Genomic DNA, 20,391 nt, shown 5'->3' with positions numbered 1-20,391 from the left:
GCTAGGCCACTCCAGGACCTTGAAATGCTTCTTACGAAGCCACTCCTTCGTTGCCCTGGCGGTGTGCTTTGGATCATTGTCATGTTGAAAGAACCAGCCACGTTTAATCTTCAATGTCCTTGCTGATGGAAGGAGGTTTGCATTCAAAATCTCACGATACATGGCCCCATTCATTCTTTCATGTACCCGGATCAGTCGTCCTGGCCCCTTTGCAGAGAAACAGCCCCAAAGCATGATGTTTCCACCACCATGCTTTACAGTAGGTATGGTGTTTGATGGATGCAACTCAGTATTCTTTTTCCTCCAAACACGACAAGTTGTGTTTCTACCAAACAGTTCCAGTTTGGTTTCATCAGACCATAGGACATTCTCCCCAAACTCCTCTGGATCATCCAAATGCTCTCTAGCAAACTTCAGACGGGCCCGGACATGTACTGGCTTAAGCAGTAGGACACGTCTGGCACTGCAGGATCTGAGTCCATGGTGGCGTAGTGTGTTACTTATGGTAGGCCTTGTTACATTGGTCCCAGCTCTCTGCAGTTCATTCACTAGGTCCCCCCGCGTGGTTCTGGGATTTTTGCTCACCGTTCTTGTGATCATTCTGACCCCACGGGGTGGGATTTTGCGTGGAGCCCCAGATCGAGGGAGATTATCAGTGGTCTTGTATGTCTTCCATTTTCTAATTATTGCTCCCACTGTTGATTTCTTCACTCCAAGCTGGTTGGCTATTGCAGATTCAGTCTTCCCAGCCTGGTGCAGGGCTACAATTTTGTTTCTGGTGTCCTTTGACAGCTCTTTGGTCTTCACCATAGTGGAGTTTGGAGTCAGACTGTTTGAGGGTGTGCACAGGTGTCTTTTTATACTGATAACAAGTTTAAACAGGTGCCATTACTACAGGTAATGAGTGGAGGAAAGAGGAGACTCTTAAAAAAGAAGTTACAGGTCTGTGAGAGCCAGAAATCTTGATTGTTTGTTTCTGACCAAATACTTATTTTCCACCATAATATGCAAAAAAAATGATAAAAAAACAGACAATGTGATTTTCTGGATTTTTTTTTCTCAGTTTGTCTCCCATAGTTGAGGTCTACCTATGATGTCAATTACAGACGCCTCTCATCTTTTTAAGTGGCGGAACTTGCACTATTGCTGACTGACTAAATACTTTTTTGCCCCACTGTATAATGATGAGAACAGAATGGATGAGTGGTGCCACCTGGTGTACAAAGACACCACATAGGCATAAAACTTAGCGGAGACTGAAGACTCTTTATAGCTTAAAGAAGGAGACTTCTGGGAGGATTAAAGTTCATTTCTTCCTGGTAGCTGGGCTTCCAGTGTGGTGGCCGCATGGCTTTTGAATGCTGTTAACCTGCAGATTAATCCCATATCTGCAGGTTAATAGCATTTCTGGACATAACGACTTCCTTTTAACTGCAAAATGAACTATAAGGCCGGGGTCACACTACCGTAGCATATCGGCAAGTGCTATGCAAGAAAACATTGCAAACGCATTTCACATGGAGAACACTCGTGCGACTATAGGCAAGAATACTCTGACCGATTTTTCATACATTTAGTCTAACTCTCTGATTGTCTCTCTCTAAAGAGATTATGTTCCCAGCATTTTCTATTTATCCATATTCCACAAACAAAATGGAGAAGAAAGACTCAAATGGGTTGTTTGGATCAATATTAATAACCCTATTTACAAATACCTTATTTGTGAGTTATAAAGTGATAGGTGGCATTCCGTATTCATCTCTAGCCACAACTAGGAGGTCACAAAGAGCGTCTCAATGTGGAGGACCAAACATGTCCATGTATTGTATGGACAGCCCATTGATTTTATTGTGAACTGTGTAATCCTTCATTTCCACTGTGGTGGTGCTGCAGGGAATTAAGCAGCTTCCAGCACACATTACAGTTGACGGTTGAAGTCTTCAAGGCCCCCTTTCCTGAAGCAAACACAGGAGCTAGATGAAGAACTTTACAAAGAAGATGTTAGTAAGAGAATTAACTACTCGCTCTGGGACTAGGAGAACCTCTAGGTTCAGGTTATGGTGAGAACCAAAGTGTTCCTCAAAATGCAGCTACCCAAGAGAAGGTTCAATGTATCTTCTAGTATCTACTATGGAGGCCACCAGTGTCACCACCCTAGCTTTCAGCCATATATTTTTCTTTAGCCACTAACTCCGTTACCACGAGTCTGAGTTATGTAATTATTCATTGGTCATCATCGCTTATCTAAACAGCCATTCTTATTATCTAGGCCAAGAGTTTATCATACTTTAGGCGTGACCCGATCTTAACTTTTTACTGTTTATATGAAAAGTACAAAGGATCCTAATCATCGAGGAGAATAGCCGAGGTTCATAATTGATAGATAAGGCTGACATTTCTGTTGATGACATAATGTGTATCTCAGCTTCTGTTCCCAAATAGAAGGCAGCTGACGTGTTTGGCAACCGAAGAGACCAAGATGTTTACAATGATAGATTAAAATGCCACAGGAAATGTTTTCATACAGCAGTGGAACAGCTCATGAATGCTTTATTCTCTCGTGAATAGACTCAGCGCTGTAAGTAGGCATTATTGAGCGTGCCTGCAGATTACATGCCTTTTCTTTCTCCCTTTATTCCAGGCCGGCTGGAGAATACTTGCACTATGCGATCAGCTTCGTCCAAAATGAGACCAAACCTTCTTGGAAATGACAACTCTCGAAATGTGTAGAACACAGTAAATAATATCTCAAATATTTGCTGTCATTAAAAGTAATGTCATGCCCCTTGGCAAAGAGCATTTGCCAATGATTATGCCTGTATGAATGGTCAGAAAGTATTTGGCATAGTAAAAAAAAAAGGAATGCAAATTACCAGCCAAGAAATAGATCCAAAATCTGAGTAAGAAGCTAGTGACTTAAATTAAAATTTTGGATTTATTTTTGTACTATTAGATATACATGATAAATTGGTAAAAATCGGTGGGTAATTTGCTTCCTAGTAATAAAAAGGTTGTATGAGATTAGAAAAAAAACATTTAATTTCTAAGTAGCCATTTTTTTCAGACAATGCCTTTAAAGGGGTTTTGACTACAATGATATTGAAGACCTGTCCTCAGGACAGAATATGGAGATAAGTAGCAGATGTACATCCCTTGGGGAGCAGAGTAATGTTGGAGTAATACTCATGTCAAATCCGAGCCCAAGAACCTGATAGCCCCAAAAAGAACGAAAAAAAATGCTGCACATGATCCAAGTTGATAGTATCTTATTCATAAAAATATTCACAACGTTTCAACTCTAGTGATGGGCCTTTAGGAGTTGAAGTTAATCTATTTCAGCTTTGACACCTTGCATGCTATTCTGTGGTCTTTCTATTTCTATCCATCGGGTAGGCCATCGATATCAGGTCTGTGGGAGTCCAACACCCATCCCCCTCTCTGATCGGCTGTTCATTTGAAAAGGAGCTAATCAGAAGTACCTGGGAGCAGCCACTAAACAGCATGACACGGTGGTGATGCTTCACTCCATACATTGCCTACATTTGGCCACTGCTGGAACAGGTAACACCTGATCAGCTGGGGTGTTCTGTATCAGACCCCCACTGATCATTCGTGGCCTATCATTCTAAGGAAAGGTCATCAATATCTTCGGAGTTGAAAATCCCTTTAATAAAATTGCACTAAACATTTACATCAATGGTACATTCAGGAAATATTCAAAGTGTATATCGAAAAGAAAAAGCAATATGCTGTGAAATCACCATGGATTCCCAATATACAGTGGGTACTGAAAGTATTCAGACCCCTTTAAATTTTTCACCCTTTGTTTCATTGCAGCCTTTTGGTAAATTCCAAACAGTTCATTTTTTCACATTAATGTACACTCTGCACCCCATCTTGACTGAGAAAAGACAGAAATGTAGACATTTTTGCAAATTTAATAAAAAAGAAAAACTGTAGAGCCAGTCATGGGTCGAGGCGCGGTTACACCCGTTCTGTATACTCAGAACGGTGACTGAACTGACCAAGCCCCGCCCCTATGACTGAATACTGAATGCTGGCAGGGAAAATAAAGATCATTTCTTCCTTGTTGCATTCGGCTGCATCATAATGCTGTTAACCTGCAGATTAACCCCATATCTGCAGGTTAACAGCATTATTCCTGGAGACAGTACAGGACCATTTATGAAAGTCAGTGGGATTCTTTACACCTGACCCTGTCATGGCTCCAGTATTAAAAGTTGACATGATACTAGTATGAACTGAGCCTTAAGGCCCCTTCACATTAAGCGACGCTGCAGCGATACCGACAACGATCCGGATCGCTGCAGCGTCGCTGTTTGGTCGCTGGAGAGCTGTCACACAGACCGCTCTCCAGCGACCAACGATGCCGGTAACCAGGGTAAACATCGGGTAACTAAGCGCAGGGCCGCGCTTAGTAACCCGATGTTTACCCTGGTTACCATGCTAAAAGTAAAAAAAAACAAACACTAGATACTTACCTACCGCTGTCTGTCCTCCAGCGCTGCGCTCTGCTTCTCTGCACTCCTCCTGTACTGTCTGTGAGCCGGAAAGCAGAGCGGTGACGTCACCGCTCTGCTTTCCGGCTCACAGCCAGTACAGGAGGAGTGCAGAGCACAGCGCTGGAGGACAGACGGCTGTAGGTAAGTATGTAGTGTTTGTTTTTTTTACTTTTAGCATGGTAACCAGGGTAAACATCGGGTTACTAAGCGCGGCCCTGCGCTTAGTTACCCGATGTTTACCCTGGTTACCAGTGAAGACATCGCTGGATCAGTGTCACACACGCCGATCCAGCGATGTCTCCAGGGAGTCCAGCGACGAAATAAAGTTCTGGACTTTATTCAGCGACCAAAGATCTCCCAGCAGGGGCCTGATCGTTGGTCGCTGTCACACATAACGATTTCATTAACGATATCGTTGCTACGTCACAAATAGCAACGATATCGTTAACAATATCGTTATGTGTGAAGGTACCTTTAGGCTTCCTTCACAGGTAAGTGTCTCCAGTATGTGTGGTGACAGTTTTCACACGTACTGGAGACACACAGACCCATTCAAGTCTATGGGTCTGTGCACAAGTCAGTGTGTTCACACGGACCATGTGTCTGTGTGCAAAACAATTAGACAAGTCCATTTTTTTTATTACAGCACAGTCGGCAATACATCCCGCACATCTGCACACTGAGGACACACAGATGATATCCATGTGTCATCTGTGTGACACGTACTGGCAATGGGGAAAAGCACTATAGTAAGCGCTGTTCCCCGGCACCAGGTGCTGACTACAACTTGCATCAGGCTTGCTTGGTCTCCCTGCACTCGGCGAGACCAGGAGGAGCTGATGATAATTGTTGTCAGTGCACTGAATAAATAAAAAAAAGTCATGAGGTTCCCCTTATTTTTATTAACCAGCTGAGTGAAAGCAGAGAGCTGGGGCCTGGTGTTATTATTCTGGGTAGGGGACAATATCCATAAAAGTTCCGAACCTATTGTAACATAGTAACATAGTTATTAAGGTTGAAGGAAGACTATAAGTCCATCTAGTTCAACCCATATCCTAACCTAACATGCCCTAACATGTTGATCCAGAGGAAGGCAAAAAAAACTCATGTGGCAAAGACTAAGCTCCACATTGGGGAAAAAAATTCCTTCCCGACTCCACATACGGCAATCAGACTAGTTCCCTGGATCAACGCCCTATCAAGGAATCTAGTGTATATACCCTGTAACATTATACTTTTCCAGAAAGCTATCCAGTCCCCTCTTAAATTTTAGTAACGAATCACTCATTACATCATACGGCAGAGAGTTCCATAGTCTCACTGCTCTTACAGTAAAGAACCCGCGTCTGTTATTATGCTTAAACCTTCTTTCCTCCAAACGCAGAGGATGCCCCCTTGTCCCAGTCTCAGGTCTATGATTAAAAAGATCAGAAAGGTCTTTGTACTGTCCCCTCATATATTTATACATTAAAATATTATTATTTATACATTAAAATAAGATCACCCCTTAGTCTTCGTTTTTCTAAACTAAATAGCCCCAAGTGTAATAACCTATCTTGGTATTGCAGACCCCCCAGTCCTCTAATAACCTTGGTCGCTCTTCTCTGCACCCGCTCCAGTTCAGCTATGTCTTTCTTATACACCGGAGACCAGAACTGTGCACAGTATTCTAAGTGTGGTCGAACTAGTTGTGACGGGGTGTACGGCAGAGCAAGAAGGGACAACAGGCCGAGGGATGATTCAACAGCATATTGATATCAGCTCACAGCTTCCTGTGCAGTCTTTACTGGTTATTAAAACTGAGGGATCCTCCAAAAAATGGTGTGGGGTCCCAAATATATTTAATATCCAGCAAAGGCTAAATAGAAAGCTGCAGGCTGATAATAATAGGCTGGAAAGGGGCCATGAATATTGCCCCCTCCCAGATTAATAACACCAGCCCTCAGCCACCCTAGAAATGGCACATACATTAGATGCGCCAATTGTGGCACTAAGCATCAGCTTTCCCGCTTGCCTTGGTGTGTTGGCAAGCTTGGGTGGCTAAGGGCTGGCCTTTTCTGAGCCTATTAATATCAGCCCGGAGCGATCTGTGCACCCTTTGCAGGTTACTAAATATATGGGAGACCCAATGTCATGTTTTTTGGGTCCTCCCTTTTTAATAACCAATAAGCACTATGCTGACAACTTTGAGCTTTTATTAATACAGTGCCTTGCAAAAGTATTTGGCTCCCTGGAACTTTTCAACCTTCTCCCACATATCATGCTTCAAACATAAAAATACCAAATGTAACTTTTTGGTGAAGAATCAACAACAAGTGGAACACAATTGTGAAGTTGAACGAAATTTATTGGTTATTTTAAATTTTTGTGGAAATTCCAAAACTGAAAAGTGGGGCGTGCAATATTATTCGGCCCCTTTACTTTCAGTGCAACAAACTCACTCCAGAAGTTTATTGTGGATCTCTGAATGATCCAATGTTGTCCTAAATGCCGGGTCCCTGATACTGTTGTGGAGAAGTTTAAGGCCGGATTTGGATACAAAATGGTTTCCAAAACTTTAAACATTCCAAGGAGCACTGTGCAAGCGATCATATTGAAATGGAAGGAGTATCATACCACTGCAAATCTACCAAGACCCCGGAGTCCCTCTAAACTTTCATCTCAAACAAGGAGAAGACTGATCAGAGATGCAGCCAAGAGGCCCATGATCACTCTGGATGAACTGCAGAGATCTACAGCTGAGGTGGGACAGTCCGTCCATAGGACAACAATCAGTCGTACACTGCACAAATCTGGCCTTTATGGAAGAGTGGCAAGAAGAAAGCCATTTCTCAAAGATATCCATAAAAGTGTCGTTTAAAGTTTGCAACAAGCCACCTGGGAGACACACCAAACATGTGGAAGAAGGTGCATGTGGAAGATGAAACCAAAATCGAACTTTTTGGCAACAATGCCAAACGATATGTTTGGCGTAAAGGCAACACAGACCATCACCCTGAATACACCATCCCCACTGTCAAACATGGTGGCAGAATCATGGTTTGGGCCTGCTTTTCTTCAGCAGGGATAGGGAAGATGGTTAAAATTGATGGGAAGATGGATGGAGCCAAATACAGGACCATTCTTGAAGAAAACCTGTTGGAGTCTGCCAAAGACCTGAGACTGGGACGGAGATTTGTCTTCCAACAAGACAATTATCCCAAACATAAAGCAAAATCTACAATGGAATGGTTCACAAATAAACGTACCCAGGTGTTAGAATGGCCAAGTCAAAGTCCAGAAATCAATCCAATAGAGAATGTGTGGAAAGAGCTGAAAACTGCTGTTCACAAATGATCTCCATCAAACCTCACTGAGCTCGAGCTGTTTGCCAAGGAAGAATGGGCAAGAATTTCAGTCTCTCGATGTACAAAACTGATAGATACCCCAAGCCCCACTTTTCAGTTTTTGAATTTCCACAAAAATTTTAAATGACCAATTAATTTCGTTCAACTTCACAAATGTGTTCCACTTGTTATTATTATTATTTATTCATTTATATAGCACCATTGATTCCAAGGTGCTTTACATGAGAAGGGGTTACATACAAGTTACAGATATCCAAAACAAAGAAAAAAATGAAGTGCACTCACCGGTCCAAAATGCAAACAGTCCTTTAATCAAAACATGTGCAGGTACACTGGGAGAACGTGGAACAGAAGGACGACGGCCGTTTCACGCTACTGCGCTTCAACGGGTCGTGAAACGGCCATCGTCCTTCTGTTCTACGTTCTCCCAGTGTACCTGCACATGTTTTGATTAAAGGACTGTTTGCATTTTGGACCGGTGAGTGCACTCCATTTTTTTCTTTGTTTTGGATTATCATGGACTGACAGGCGTGCACCCAAGTGTCCAGCAGCAGGCATATAGGCACAACAGCTTGGAATTTCTGTGGTGGTATTAGAAATATTTAGTAGCAGTGCCATGCATCACTTTTTTTTCTCTCTATATCTATAAGCTACAGATATCACTACAGTAAACAAACAATGATAGACTAATACAGAGGGCGAGGACCCTGCCTTTGCTGGCTTACATTCTACAGGACTATGGGGAAGGAGACAGTAGGTTGAGGGTTGCAGGAGCTCCGGTGTTGGTGAGACGGTAGCTTCGGAAGTGATGAGGCGGCAGCGGGGTCAGTGCAGGCTGTAGGCTTTCCTGAAGAGATGGGTTTTTAGGTTCCATCTGAAGGATCCGAATGTGGTTGATAGTCGGACGTGTTGGGGCAAAGAATTCCAGAGGATGGGGGATATTCGGGAGAAGTCTTGGAGGCGGTTGGGTGAGGAGCGAATAAGTGTGGAGGAGAGAAGGAGGTCTTGGGAGGATCGGAGATCACATGAGGGAAGATATCGGGAGATTAGTTCAGAGATATATGGAGAGACAGGTTGTGGATGGCTTTGTAGGTCAGTATTAGTAATTTGAACTGGATACGCTGAGGCAATGGGAGCCAGTGAAGAGATTTGCAGAGGGGGGAGTAGAGGAGTAGCGAGGAGAGAGATGAATTAGTTGGGCAGCAGAGTTAAGAATGGACTGGAGAGGTGCAAGGGTGTTAGCAGGGAGGCCACAGAAAAGGATGTTGCAGTAGTCAAGGCGGGAGATGATGAGGGCGTGTACAAGCATTTTAGTAGATTGACGGTTGAGGAAAGGACGGATTGTTGTTGATTCTTCACCAAAAAGTTACATTTCGTATCTTTATGTTTGAAGCATGATATGTGGGAAAAGGTTGAAAAGTTCCATGGAGCCAAATACTTTTGCAAGGCACTGTTGGCTGGGAACCTTTATAGATATTGGCCCCTTCCCAGAATAATAACACCAGCCTCCAGTTGTCTGCTTTCCCTTTGCTGGTTAATAAAAATAAGAGGGATCCTACGCCAATTTTTTAAATTTATTTTATTATTCGATAAATAAACGTGCAGAAAACTACACACACAAAGCACTGGCAGCATGATTTTACAATAGTAAATGTTGTACTTGTAGCAAAAATAATAATAAAAAAAATCTTACATAATAAGGTTATCACAGAGCTAAAATTTAATAAAGATTTAATATCATCAAGCAATCTCACAAAAAATATTAAGGGGGTAAGAAAAATATACTATACGGATTGTTTCTTTAGAACAATTCTTCTTTATTTGAAGGCTCCTCAAACAGTAAAGGACACATTAGATCAGAGCCATTGGACCATCTCGTGTGAATTGAGACCTCCCACCATGCCACGAAATATGCTGATGAATTTTCTCATTTAGTTGAACACGGGATGTATCACTACTGAGATACCCAATGATCTGATGTAAAGTGATCAGATGTAATCTATGAGGGAACCTAGCAGCAAATGTTGTTTCCTTGCAGCACCCCCACTAGGGAAATGAAGAATTACACCGCTCCCATATAAATGAATGAGCTATCTGTGCAGTGCATGATGGTGCTGGATCCTCTAATAGCTCTTTGCAGCCACTCTCTACTTTGGAGACTATTAGGATGGCTGATGAGAACAAAGACTAAGATTAATGGAAATCTCTCAGCAAGTATTTGCTATTTAATCTGAAAGTGGCATAATGTAGGGCTAAAGACTCTAAAGGTACCTTCACACATAACGATTTCGTTAACGATATCGTTGCTTTTTGTGACGTAGCAACGATATCGTTAACGAAATCGTTATGTGTGACAGCGACCAACGATCAGGCCCCTGCTGGGAGATCGTTGGTCGCTGGGAATGATCAGGACCTTTTTTTTGGTCGCTGATCACCCGCTGTCATCGCTGAATCGGCGTGTGTCATGCCGATCCAGCGATGTATTCACTGGTAACCAGGGTAAACATCGGGTTACTAAGTGCAGGGTCACGCTTAGTAACCCGATGTTTACCCTGGTTACCATTGTAAAAGTTAAAAAAAACAAACAGTACATACTCACATTCCGGTGTCTGTCCCCCGGCGTCAGCTTCCCGCACTGACTGTGTCAGCGCCGGCCGGCCGTAAAACAGAGCACAGCGGTGACATCACCGCTGTGCTCTGCTTTACGGCCGGCCGGCGCTGACACAGTGCAGGGAAGCTGACGGCGCGGAACAGACACTGGAATGTAAGTATGTACTGTTTGTTTTTTTTAACTTTTACAATGGTAACCAGGGTAAACATCGGGTTACTAAGCGCGGCCCTGCGCTTAGTAACCCGATGTTTACCCTGGTTACCCGGGGACTTCGGCATCATTGGTCGCTGGAGAGCTGTCTGTGTGACAGCTCTCCAGCGACCACACGACCTAAAAAGCGACGCTGCAGCGATCGGCATCGTTGTCTATATCGCTGCAGCGTCGCTAAATGTGACGGTACCTTTATTCCAAAGATGTGTCACTTGCTTAACAGCTTGCTGTAGTTTCAATACAATCATAATTTTATCAACAGGAGATTATCACTGGAGGACTATGTGTTGAGTACCAGACAGTCCAGCTTATCACTGTAACTCCACCCCCAACACTGATTGGCAGTTTGCTGACAATGTCCAGTGTGCACAGGAAGTTGCTAGTCAGTAGTATGGGCGGGGTTATACAGGGCTCACCATTCATAGCACTGCTATAGAATACAGGGATTTTATCAAAACTACATCTAGCTGTATGGTAACAGAATTAGCCTCTCTGCCCCTACATCACGCTGCTCTCAGATTCCAAAGCAAAAATCTGCTGAAAGATTCACTATAAAATCATATATGGATAATTGATGTAAAGAGACCAATGTTACTGTTCTTCAATGCTAACAGCCTTGTCTGTGGTCAGATAATGACACATAATCTGATGTTAGATGTCAGCTCTCATCTGTCACATATTTGTGCGTGTTCTTCTACAGACCCGATAATCGTCTTGTCAATCAGAAGTGAATTATAAAGCAAAGCTTTAGTCTTCAGTCCATGGGCTGTATATTGTTTTTCTCTACTGAAGAGTAGACCGTGTGATAATAAAGATGTCATTATCGAGCCATGTTATACTCTACGTTCTGGATTCCTTTAGAAACCTTTGCTCATCTTTTTACAGTTTTCTGCAGATTACTAAATGTACTATTCCTCTATTCCTTCTTTCTATTGCATTGTGGTGACAGACAAGTCTATCATTTTATTATATTAACAAGTCTATAATTGTATTATATTAAGATGCATATTAGGAGATCATTTATAGCTTCATATACACAAGTGTTAACAAAAAAATAATCCCAAGCTCAGAAAACCCCTTGAAGAAGCATTTTCATCCTCTTAATATATTGCAGTCATCATATTATATAGCACCGTGCACTTACAATTGCTCATTTTGCCTTTCTACCCAGTTAATTCTTCTCTTTTCCATTAGGTCTATGACATCACGTGATTAAAAACAACTAGCTGAATCCTTCTACGCTCTATGCAGAAACAGAAAATCTCTTTTTTTCCGGCATGAGTCATCATTAGAACTACAATTCTACATCCCACTTTGATGGGAGTGTTTCTTTAAATGCAGATTTAAAAAAAAAGTATGATTGGCTTCTTAGTGACTGGGACAACGCTAAATAAAATAATGTACTCATTAAAAATGATTGTGGGTGAAATACTCCCACATGCGATGCTTCTTTATACACTTTTGTCTAACTTTGCTCCTTCCCTTGGCTGGTTTGCAATCTGCGGATGCAATATAGACACATGTTGTTGCATTTAAAATCGTGCCCATCTTCTTGCAAAGATATTTCTCTCCCCGCAAAGTTATGCCCCTTTTAACGAGCCACAAACATGACACACAGTAGACAGATAATAAATACGGTGGGTCTAAAACTAAATGCACCAGAGTTTGGTGCAGATCACGTGAAGTTCGAGCCGCACTTCGAATAGTAAGTCTGCCCCGATGTGCGCCTGAAAATGTGGTTAGTTTGTCTTTAAGAAGCATACGGAAGTCAATTCCTGGAATTTCTGTACCGTGGGCTGTTGAGGTGTATGTATAGGTTATATGGGAGGTTAGGTATTTATTTTATCTCAGTGAAGCGCTTAGTGAAGCATCAATATGTCACCCGCTTACATTCCTGCACAATATAAGGCTGGGGCCTCCAATCCAAACAGGCGATTACAATATAATAATCTTTATTTTTATATAGCGCTAACATATTCCGCAGCGCTTTACATCACATTATCATCACTGTCCCCGATTGGGCTCACAATCTAGAATTCCTATCAGTATGTCTTTGGAATGTGGGAGGAAACCGGAGTGCCCGGAGGAAACCCACGCAAACACGGAGAGAACATACAAACTCTTTGCAGATGTTGTCCTGGGTGGGATTAGAACCCAGGACTCCAGCGCTGCAAGGCTGCTGTGCTAACCACTGCGCCACCATGTTCCCCGCCTATATATGATAGGCGGGGAACTGTAGTGAACGTGCTGGAGGGATGTGGTTTTGGAATATCAGTAGTTATGAACAGGTTTACATTAGAATAATAAAGAGTATTTTACAACCATTGGACCCCAAAAACATAAGAACCCTAAAAAATATATTTGTTTAATGAACATAAACTACATAATTAAGTTTTACATAGTCAAGATTTCCCGAACCCGCATTATATATTTTTTTGTGATTTGCACAGACTGACAGAAGTGGAGATACTTTTTAACCCCTTTACCCCCAAGGGTGGTTTGCACGTTCATGACCGGGCCAATTTTTACAATTCTGACCACTGTCCCTTTATGAGGTTATAACTCTGGAACGCTTCAACGGATCCTGGTGATTCTGACATTGTTTTCTCGTGACATATTGTACTTCATGATAGTGGTAAAATTTCTTTGATAGTACCTGCGTTTATTTGTGAAAAAAACGGAAATTTGGCGAAAATTTTGAAAATTTCGCAATTTTCAAACTTTGAATTTTTATGCAATTAAATCACAGAGATATGTCACACAAAATACTTAATAAGTAACATTTCCCACATGTCTCCTTTACATCAGCATAATTTTGGAACCAAATTTTTTTTTTGTTAGGGAGTTATAAGGGTTAAAAGTTGACCAGCAATTTCTCATTTTTACAACACCATTTTTTTTTAGGGACCACGTCTCATTTGAAGTCATTTTGAGGGGTCTATATGATAGAAAATAACGAAGTGTGGCACCATTCTAAAAACTACACCCCTCAAGGTGCTCAAAACCACATTCAAGAAGTTTATTAACCCTGTTACTGCCGGCGCTGACACAGAAAGTGCAGGGAAGCTGACGGCGGGGGACGTGACAGACATCAGAATGTGAGTATGTAGTGGTTTTTTTTTTACTTTTACAATGGAAACCAGGGTAAATATCGGGTTACTAAGCGCGGCCCTGCACTTAGTAACCCGATATTTACCCTGGTTACCCGGGTGCTGCAGGGGGACTTCGGCATCGTTGGTCACTGGAGAGAGCTGTCTGTGTGACAGCTCCCCAGCGACCACACAACGACTTACCAACGATCACGGCCAGGTCGTATCGCTGGTTGTGATCGTTGGTAAGTCGCTTAGTGTAACGGTACCTTAAGCGACTCCCTAGATATAATCCAGTGCATAAAGATACGTGAGAAAACACTCAAACTGCATTCCCAAAAAGAGGACCACGGAGACATCGCATTAGGAAATTGGCCTGCTGCGATGTCTCAGGGTGGACCAGCTCTTCTGGGGCGGTCCTAAAAAGATGTCCACCTACCAAGTATTTGTGTTATATGGATCCCTACTATTATTGTCTACTCTATTTTATTGAATGCATAGGAAAAATTAAAGCACTTTTATGAAAAGCATTCTCTGGGTCTGTGCGCCTTTTCCGTGCTTTTTTTTTTTGCATATGTGCATGGCCAAGTTTTTAGAGGGAATCAATTACACACCCCTAATCAATAAGACAGTGATATATATCATGCACTCTGTCCTTAATCCTAGCATTAGTCCAGATTCGGGATAGTGACTTTTTGGAGTTAACGTTGTTTTCTGCTGCGGATTGGCGAGCAGATCTGCGCCCGGATTAGCTCCTTTGCGAATTTATTTCACCTAATCCGCAGCTTTTCATCGCAGTCGAGCCAATAATAATCACAAAGTCGATTTTAAAACCCTCTAGAAAAATAAAAAAGGAGTTACAACATCTGCTAATAAATAATGCAAGCTAATGTCAGAACATGACGCGTCATTAAATGTTACCAAGTCTCCAAAGCAACAAGTCGACAGGATCAGATTACCCCGCACAATTGGTTAGAACAGGACGTGAAATGCAATCCAAGTTCTAAAATGAAGGTACAATAGCCCGCAGCTACCTATTACTAGGAACACATGTGGCATGGCACACACAAGCCACAGAGGAAGCCAAAATTACTGAATGAATCCAACGCGCTAAACACTAATTACCCAGACGCGGAGGCTTTGACAATTATCAGACTGTACAAAGTCATAGCAATGAATGAGTTAAAAGTTTGCAAAAAATAAAAAAGTGCTAAATATACGCCATAGATTAAGAGAAAACCTGCATTTAGTAGACTACTCACCACATAGGAAGCTCTCCGCTGCGCAGAAAATCATGGCGAAACCAGTTCTGAACTTTCTATCAACTTAAATCACAATGCCATGTTGTGGAGAAGGCAACGTTTGTCATCTCCTGGCTTGTTGCTTCATTGCGCTCATCCAACAATAGTGGATGTATCGAGCTGTACAGTGCTCCTATTGACATGCTAGGAGCAGCACGACTGCACGTCCAGCCAATCAGCGGACACATCTTATGTAATGTCTTCTGGGTTTAGTGAAATGACTTCTGTGTTCTCAGTAACGTGATTAATGGGAGATTTACCATGCTACAATTAGTAGAGATAGTTATGAAAGTTTTCCACTAAAATAGAACTTTCGCTATAGTTTCAGGCAGACAGGAAACTAACAAAACCATAATAAAGTAAGAAAACAAAAACAAAACCTAAACTTCACAGTCAGATATTGTTACTGAGTTTTATTTCAGTAAATATGATCCATGCTGCCCGAGCCATGAGTAGCACTTACAGTCACCGGCACTCTAACTTCAGCCAGGAAAGTTTTAGAGAGGAGGACTTGTTACTTATTGGAATCAGCGATCCTAAAAGTCAATATCGACCCTTTAACGAGCCTTGCCATATGATTTAGGATAAAAGCCAAACTGGAATCTTAATTAGCAGAAACGTGTTTTGGGCTGCTGCCCCTCCACAGTGCAAAGAATGAGATCTGATTTGGCTGTATGAGAAGCTTATGACTGGGATGTAAGGGTCAATGTTTCCTAAGTCATATGGCAAGGCTTGTTAAAGGGTTGATATTGACTTTGAGGATTGCTACTTGCAATAGGTGGCACTAGAGTTCAAAGTCCTCTTCCTCTCTGAAGAGGCAATTTGCATATTTAATTTCCCATTGCATGCCTTATAAGCCTCCTTACACTGGCATATCACTTTCCACAAGAAAATACTTTACCCCTTAGGTTTTAAAGAAAAATATACATTTAAAAGCTGGCCTGGAAAATGCCACTGAAATGACTCGCCAAAGAGGACAGTCCGCGACAGCTTCATCCTGCCCACCTTAAGTGACAGGTCTCTCTCTATATGTGTGTATATACAGTAGAGAAATGTCTCACTCAAGGGGAGCCGGACAGGGAGAAGTCGTCTTGGACCAGTCACCTGAGCGGCATGATCACCTGGCTGAAATGTTATAGACCGTGTCTGATACATGCTGCTGAAAGAAAGGTTTGGGAAGCATGTTTCAGCTGTCAGGTTCCTTTTACATGTAGGATTATCATAGATTTATCATAATGAAGGAAGCCCCATAGCAAATATCAAAATGGGGCCACCCAGGACTAAAAGGGCTGGAGTTTGTTTCTCCTCCAAAAAGACACACAGACATACACATCATCTGCCCTGGATCAAATTCCTGGTTTTGGTAAGCTGTCCAGAAATATCAGCACACTACAGCTATCCCGCACAATATTACTGGTTATGCTCCTCATACTGATGGAATTACAGCAGGAACTCTGCTGATAGCTATAATCAGGCGTGATCCATTTTTTTTCATAAGTCATTTTTCCAGATCTGGATACACTCAAAATGTCATTGTAAAAATCACTTCTATACAAAGATTTCATCGGCATCTAAGACCATGAGTGACAAATATAGAAACACATGTGGGAAATTCTACTTAATGAAATCCAGGCTATCTCCTTCCAGTCACGTATTGATCACACTGTAAGATTGTGTGCTTTTAACCTATCCATCGAAGCCGTGATATACATGTGAAGGAGACCTGTCACTGGCCATAAATATGTCATTTTTTTTCCTGATGTAAATGCTGCTGTTCTCCTTAATCCTGAATTTTCTATTGTTCCCGCAGCTTTTTATTCCTGAGGTATGGCCACCTCTTCCCAACACTTTCCTATGGGAACCTTCTTAGGCCGGTTTCACACGTCAGTGGCTCCGGTACGTGTGGTGACAGTTTCCTCACGTACTGGAGACACGGACTCACGTAGACACATTAAAATCAATGTGTCTCTGCACATGTCAGCGTGTTTTCACGGACCGTGTGTCCGTTTGCAAAACACAGAGACATGTCAGTGTTCGTGGGAGCGCACGGATCACACGGACTCATTAAAGTCAATGGGTCCGTGTAAACACGTACCGCACACGGATGCTGTCCGTGTGCCGCCTGAGGACCTCCCATAGGGGTGCAGCCACATATTCATCACTGTAATGAGCGGTACCACGTGAGCGCTCACACAGGACGAGCTGCCGGCGCTGAGAGGAGGCATCGCGGGAGCTGAGTGAGTATTTCTCTGCAAGCGGGTGGGCGCAAGGGGGGTGGGAGGCGGGAGGTGACCCCCAAACTTTATTTTTAACAACAAAAAAAAAAGATTTTTCTTCTCTTCTCTCCTGCGAGCGCTGCAGGGGACAAGAGATGAATGCCGCCTTCAGCACCACACGCTGGGGACAGCGCTTACTCTAGCGCTGTCTCTCCTGCACAGTCCGTGTGTTCCTTAGGCGGCACACGGCTGCCGCACGTGTGCCACACTGATGTGCCACGTGAGCACACGGGCACACGGACACGGATAACTCCGGTACCGTTTTCTCCGGTATTATCTGGACGTGTGAGACTGGCCTTAAGGAGTACGTCATTTTAGCTATAACGACTGAGATTCAGCTCTGACATTTGGCCCATGCTGTGCTCGCCGCCGATGGGGATATCTATTACTATTATTACCCTAGACGAAATGGAGCAAAAATGTCCTAAACAACATATTTAGAAATATACAGTTAGGTCCATATATATTTGGACAAAGACAACATTTTTCTAATTTTGGCTATAGACATTACCACAATGAATTTTAAACAAAACAATTCAGATGCAGTTGAAGTTCAGATTTTCAGCTTTCATTTGAGGGTATCCACATTAAAATTGGATAAAGGGTTTAGGAGTTTCAGCTCCTTAACATGTGCCACCCTGTTTTTAAAGGGACCAAAAGTAATTGGACAATTGACTCCAAGGCTATTTCATGGACAGATGTGGGCAATCCCTTCATTATGTCATTCTCAATTAAGCAGATAAAAGGCCTGGAGTTGATTTGAGGTGTGGTGCCTGCATTTGGAAGGTTTTGCTGTGAAGTAAACATGCGGTCAAAGGAGCTCTCCATGCAGGTGAAACAAGCCATTCTTAAGCTGCGAAAACAGAAAAAACCCATCTGAGAAATTGCTACAATATTAGGAGTGGCAAAATCTACAGTTTGCGTCGTTCACTGCATGTTGCAATGCGTCATTTAGGAGAAAAAACGCATCCTGCAAAAGTGCTTGCAGGATGCGTTTTTTCTCCATTGACTAACATTAGCGACGCATTGCGACGCTTTGCCACACGTCGCAACCGTCGTGCGACGGTTGCACCGTGTTGTGGCGGACCGTCGGCAGCAAAAAATGTTACATGTAACGTTTTTTGCTGCATTGTGTCCGCCATTTCCGACCGCGCATGCGTGGCCGGAACTCCGCCCCCACCTCCCTGCAACTCACAATGGGGCAGCTGATGCGATGAAAAACAGCATCCGCTGCCCCCGTTGTGCGGCGCTTCCACAGTAAGCGTCGATGCGCCGCAACGTCGCATTGCGACATGCAGTGCACGACGCTAGTGTGAAAGTAGCCTTAGCGTATGTGGCCATCATAAAAAGAGTTCTTTCACTTTGTGCCGCCATCTGAGTCAGAATAATCACTCAGGTGAACTTTGTACTTTTGTGCATTACATGAATGGCTTTAAGCACACAACCAGATACGGTAGTTTATCTTTGCGAGACAGCCCCTTATAAGCCTTATTCCATCAAACTCATATAAAATAGGGTCAGAGGCAATACTATAGTATAAGGACTATAAAAAAAATCATCGTTTATAAATTGAGTGAAACTGGATCTCCAGGATTGTGAAAATAATCTGATTTTTCTGCAATCTGCGCAGCTCTTCTTCAGGATCAGTTTCTGGGACTGCAGCTCTTCTCCAATTAATTGAACATATAAACAGGTGCGGGAGTGTTTCCGACCACATGCAGATAATTTTATCATCTTGTACACAAAACAGTTTTAATGGGTACAATTAAATTCATTAACTCAGCAAGGTACAGAATACTCTAAAAAGATCCTGAAAATCAGATTGTAGGAAAATGAACACATTCTTAAATTATAAAGTTTAAAGAGGTTGCTCACAATGGCGGCTGTCGGACAGAACTGCTCGATTTCAGACCTGCTACGTCTTCTGACAGTGACCTCCGCGGGGTACTACACATCCACTTCTTTCCCCACATACTAGATAAACACATTTGTCTTTATCTAATGATCTTCGGTGGTTTCCACCTATGTGACTAATGTCTGATGAGATTTGACATCATTGTCATTTCCCCACATAATATACGAGACACTTCTTCTCTGGTCTGCTCCTTGACCTCATCACTCGCTCTGAAAAAATAACTCAAAAATGTTTTTGTCGACCAAAGATGCCCTGCCAGCACAGTGAGCTGTCAGACACATAGAGCTGCACCTTCAAGCAACTGTTTTACCTCACTTCAGCTCTGGATTCACAGCCACACTGCTCAGTACGATGACTATGGAACTCTCTGCTGTATGATGTTGTAATGAGTGATTCATTACTTAAATTTAAGAGGGGACTGGATGCCTTTCTTGAAAAGTATAATGTTACAGGGTATATACACTAGATTCCTTGATAGGGTGTTGATCCAGGGAACTAGTCTGATTGCCGTATGTGAAGTCGGGAAGGAATTTTTTTCCCCAATGTGGAGCTAATTCTTTGCCACATGGTTTTTTTTTGCCTTCCTCTGGATCAACATGTTAGGGCATGTTAGGTTAGGCTATGGGTTGAACTAGATGGACTTAAAGTCTTCCTTCAACCTTAATAACTATGTTACTATGATATCCTCCATGCTGATGCTTCTGTCCGTGTGCTACGGTAAATAAAGAGCAGGAATTTCTCGGTGTCTGTACATTGTCTATAGGAGACAGGGGTTGTCCAAATCAATAAGTTTGCGGTCACTCTGTGTGACTGAGGAGTTATGAATCCACCCAGGTCACAAACTGTGCTCTGCGGGAATTCACTGGCTTCTGACCTGGGACTGGAGGGTGTGTATGAGTTACACCTACTCCTGGTCGGTGGGCACGAACTCGAGCCATATTCTGTGTATGGAGAGCGAGGCTGTGCCCACTGGCCGGAGGCATGCATAATTCATTCATCCCTGATCGGAAACCATTGAATCCCCACAGTGCACAGAAGAATCCTAACTCTGCAGTCACACAGAGTGATTGCAGACTCATTGATTTGGACTGGACAACCCCTTTAAGGCAGATCGTTTCC

At 42.7% G+C, this 20,391-nt stretch overlaps 1 protein-coding gene across 4 annotated transcripts in view; it reads right to left on the bottom strand.

Moving 5' to 3' along the window:
• STARD13 (StAR related lipid transfer domain containing 13) overlaps window positions 1-20,391 on the bottom strand; it is a 612,129-nt gene that overhangs the window by 141,056 nt on the left and 450,682 nt on the right. Inside the window, exon 1 of one of the 4 annotated variants that reach the window (XM_069758988.1) lies at window positions 15,043-15,189. The exons of the other annotated variants lie outside the window; for them this stretch is intronic. Coding sequence (XP_069615089.1) covers window positions 15,043-15,076 — 34 coding nt within the window. The 5' untranslated portion in view covers window positions 15,077-15,189. Of the gene's footprint in view, window positions 1-15,042; window positions 15,190-20,391 lie in introns of those variants that run through there. 4 annotated transcript variants of the gene reach the window in all.

Source organism: Ranitomeya imitator, chromosome 3, assembly GCF_032444005.1.
Source record: "Ranitomeya imitator isolate aRanImi1 chromosome 3, aRanImi1.pri, whole genome shotgun sequence".
Classification (NCBI taxonomy): domain Eukaryota; kingdom Metazoa; phylum Chordata; class Amphibia; order Anura; family Dendrobatidae; genus Ranitomeya; species Ranitomeya imitator.
Note: the sequence above shows the minus strand (reverse complement) of the source record. Positions and strands in the feature narration are given on the sequence as shown.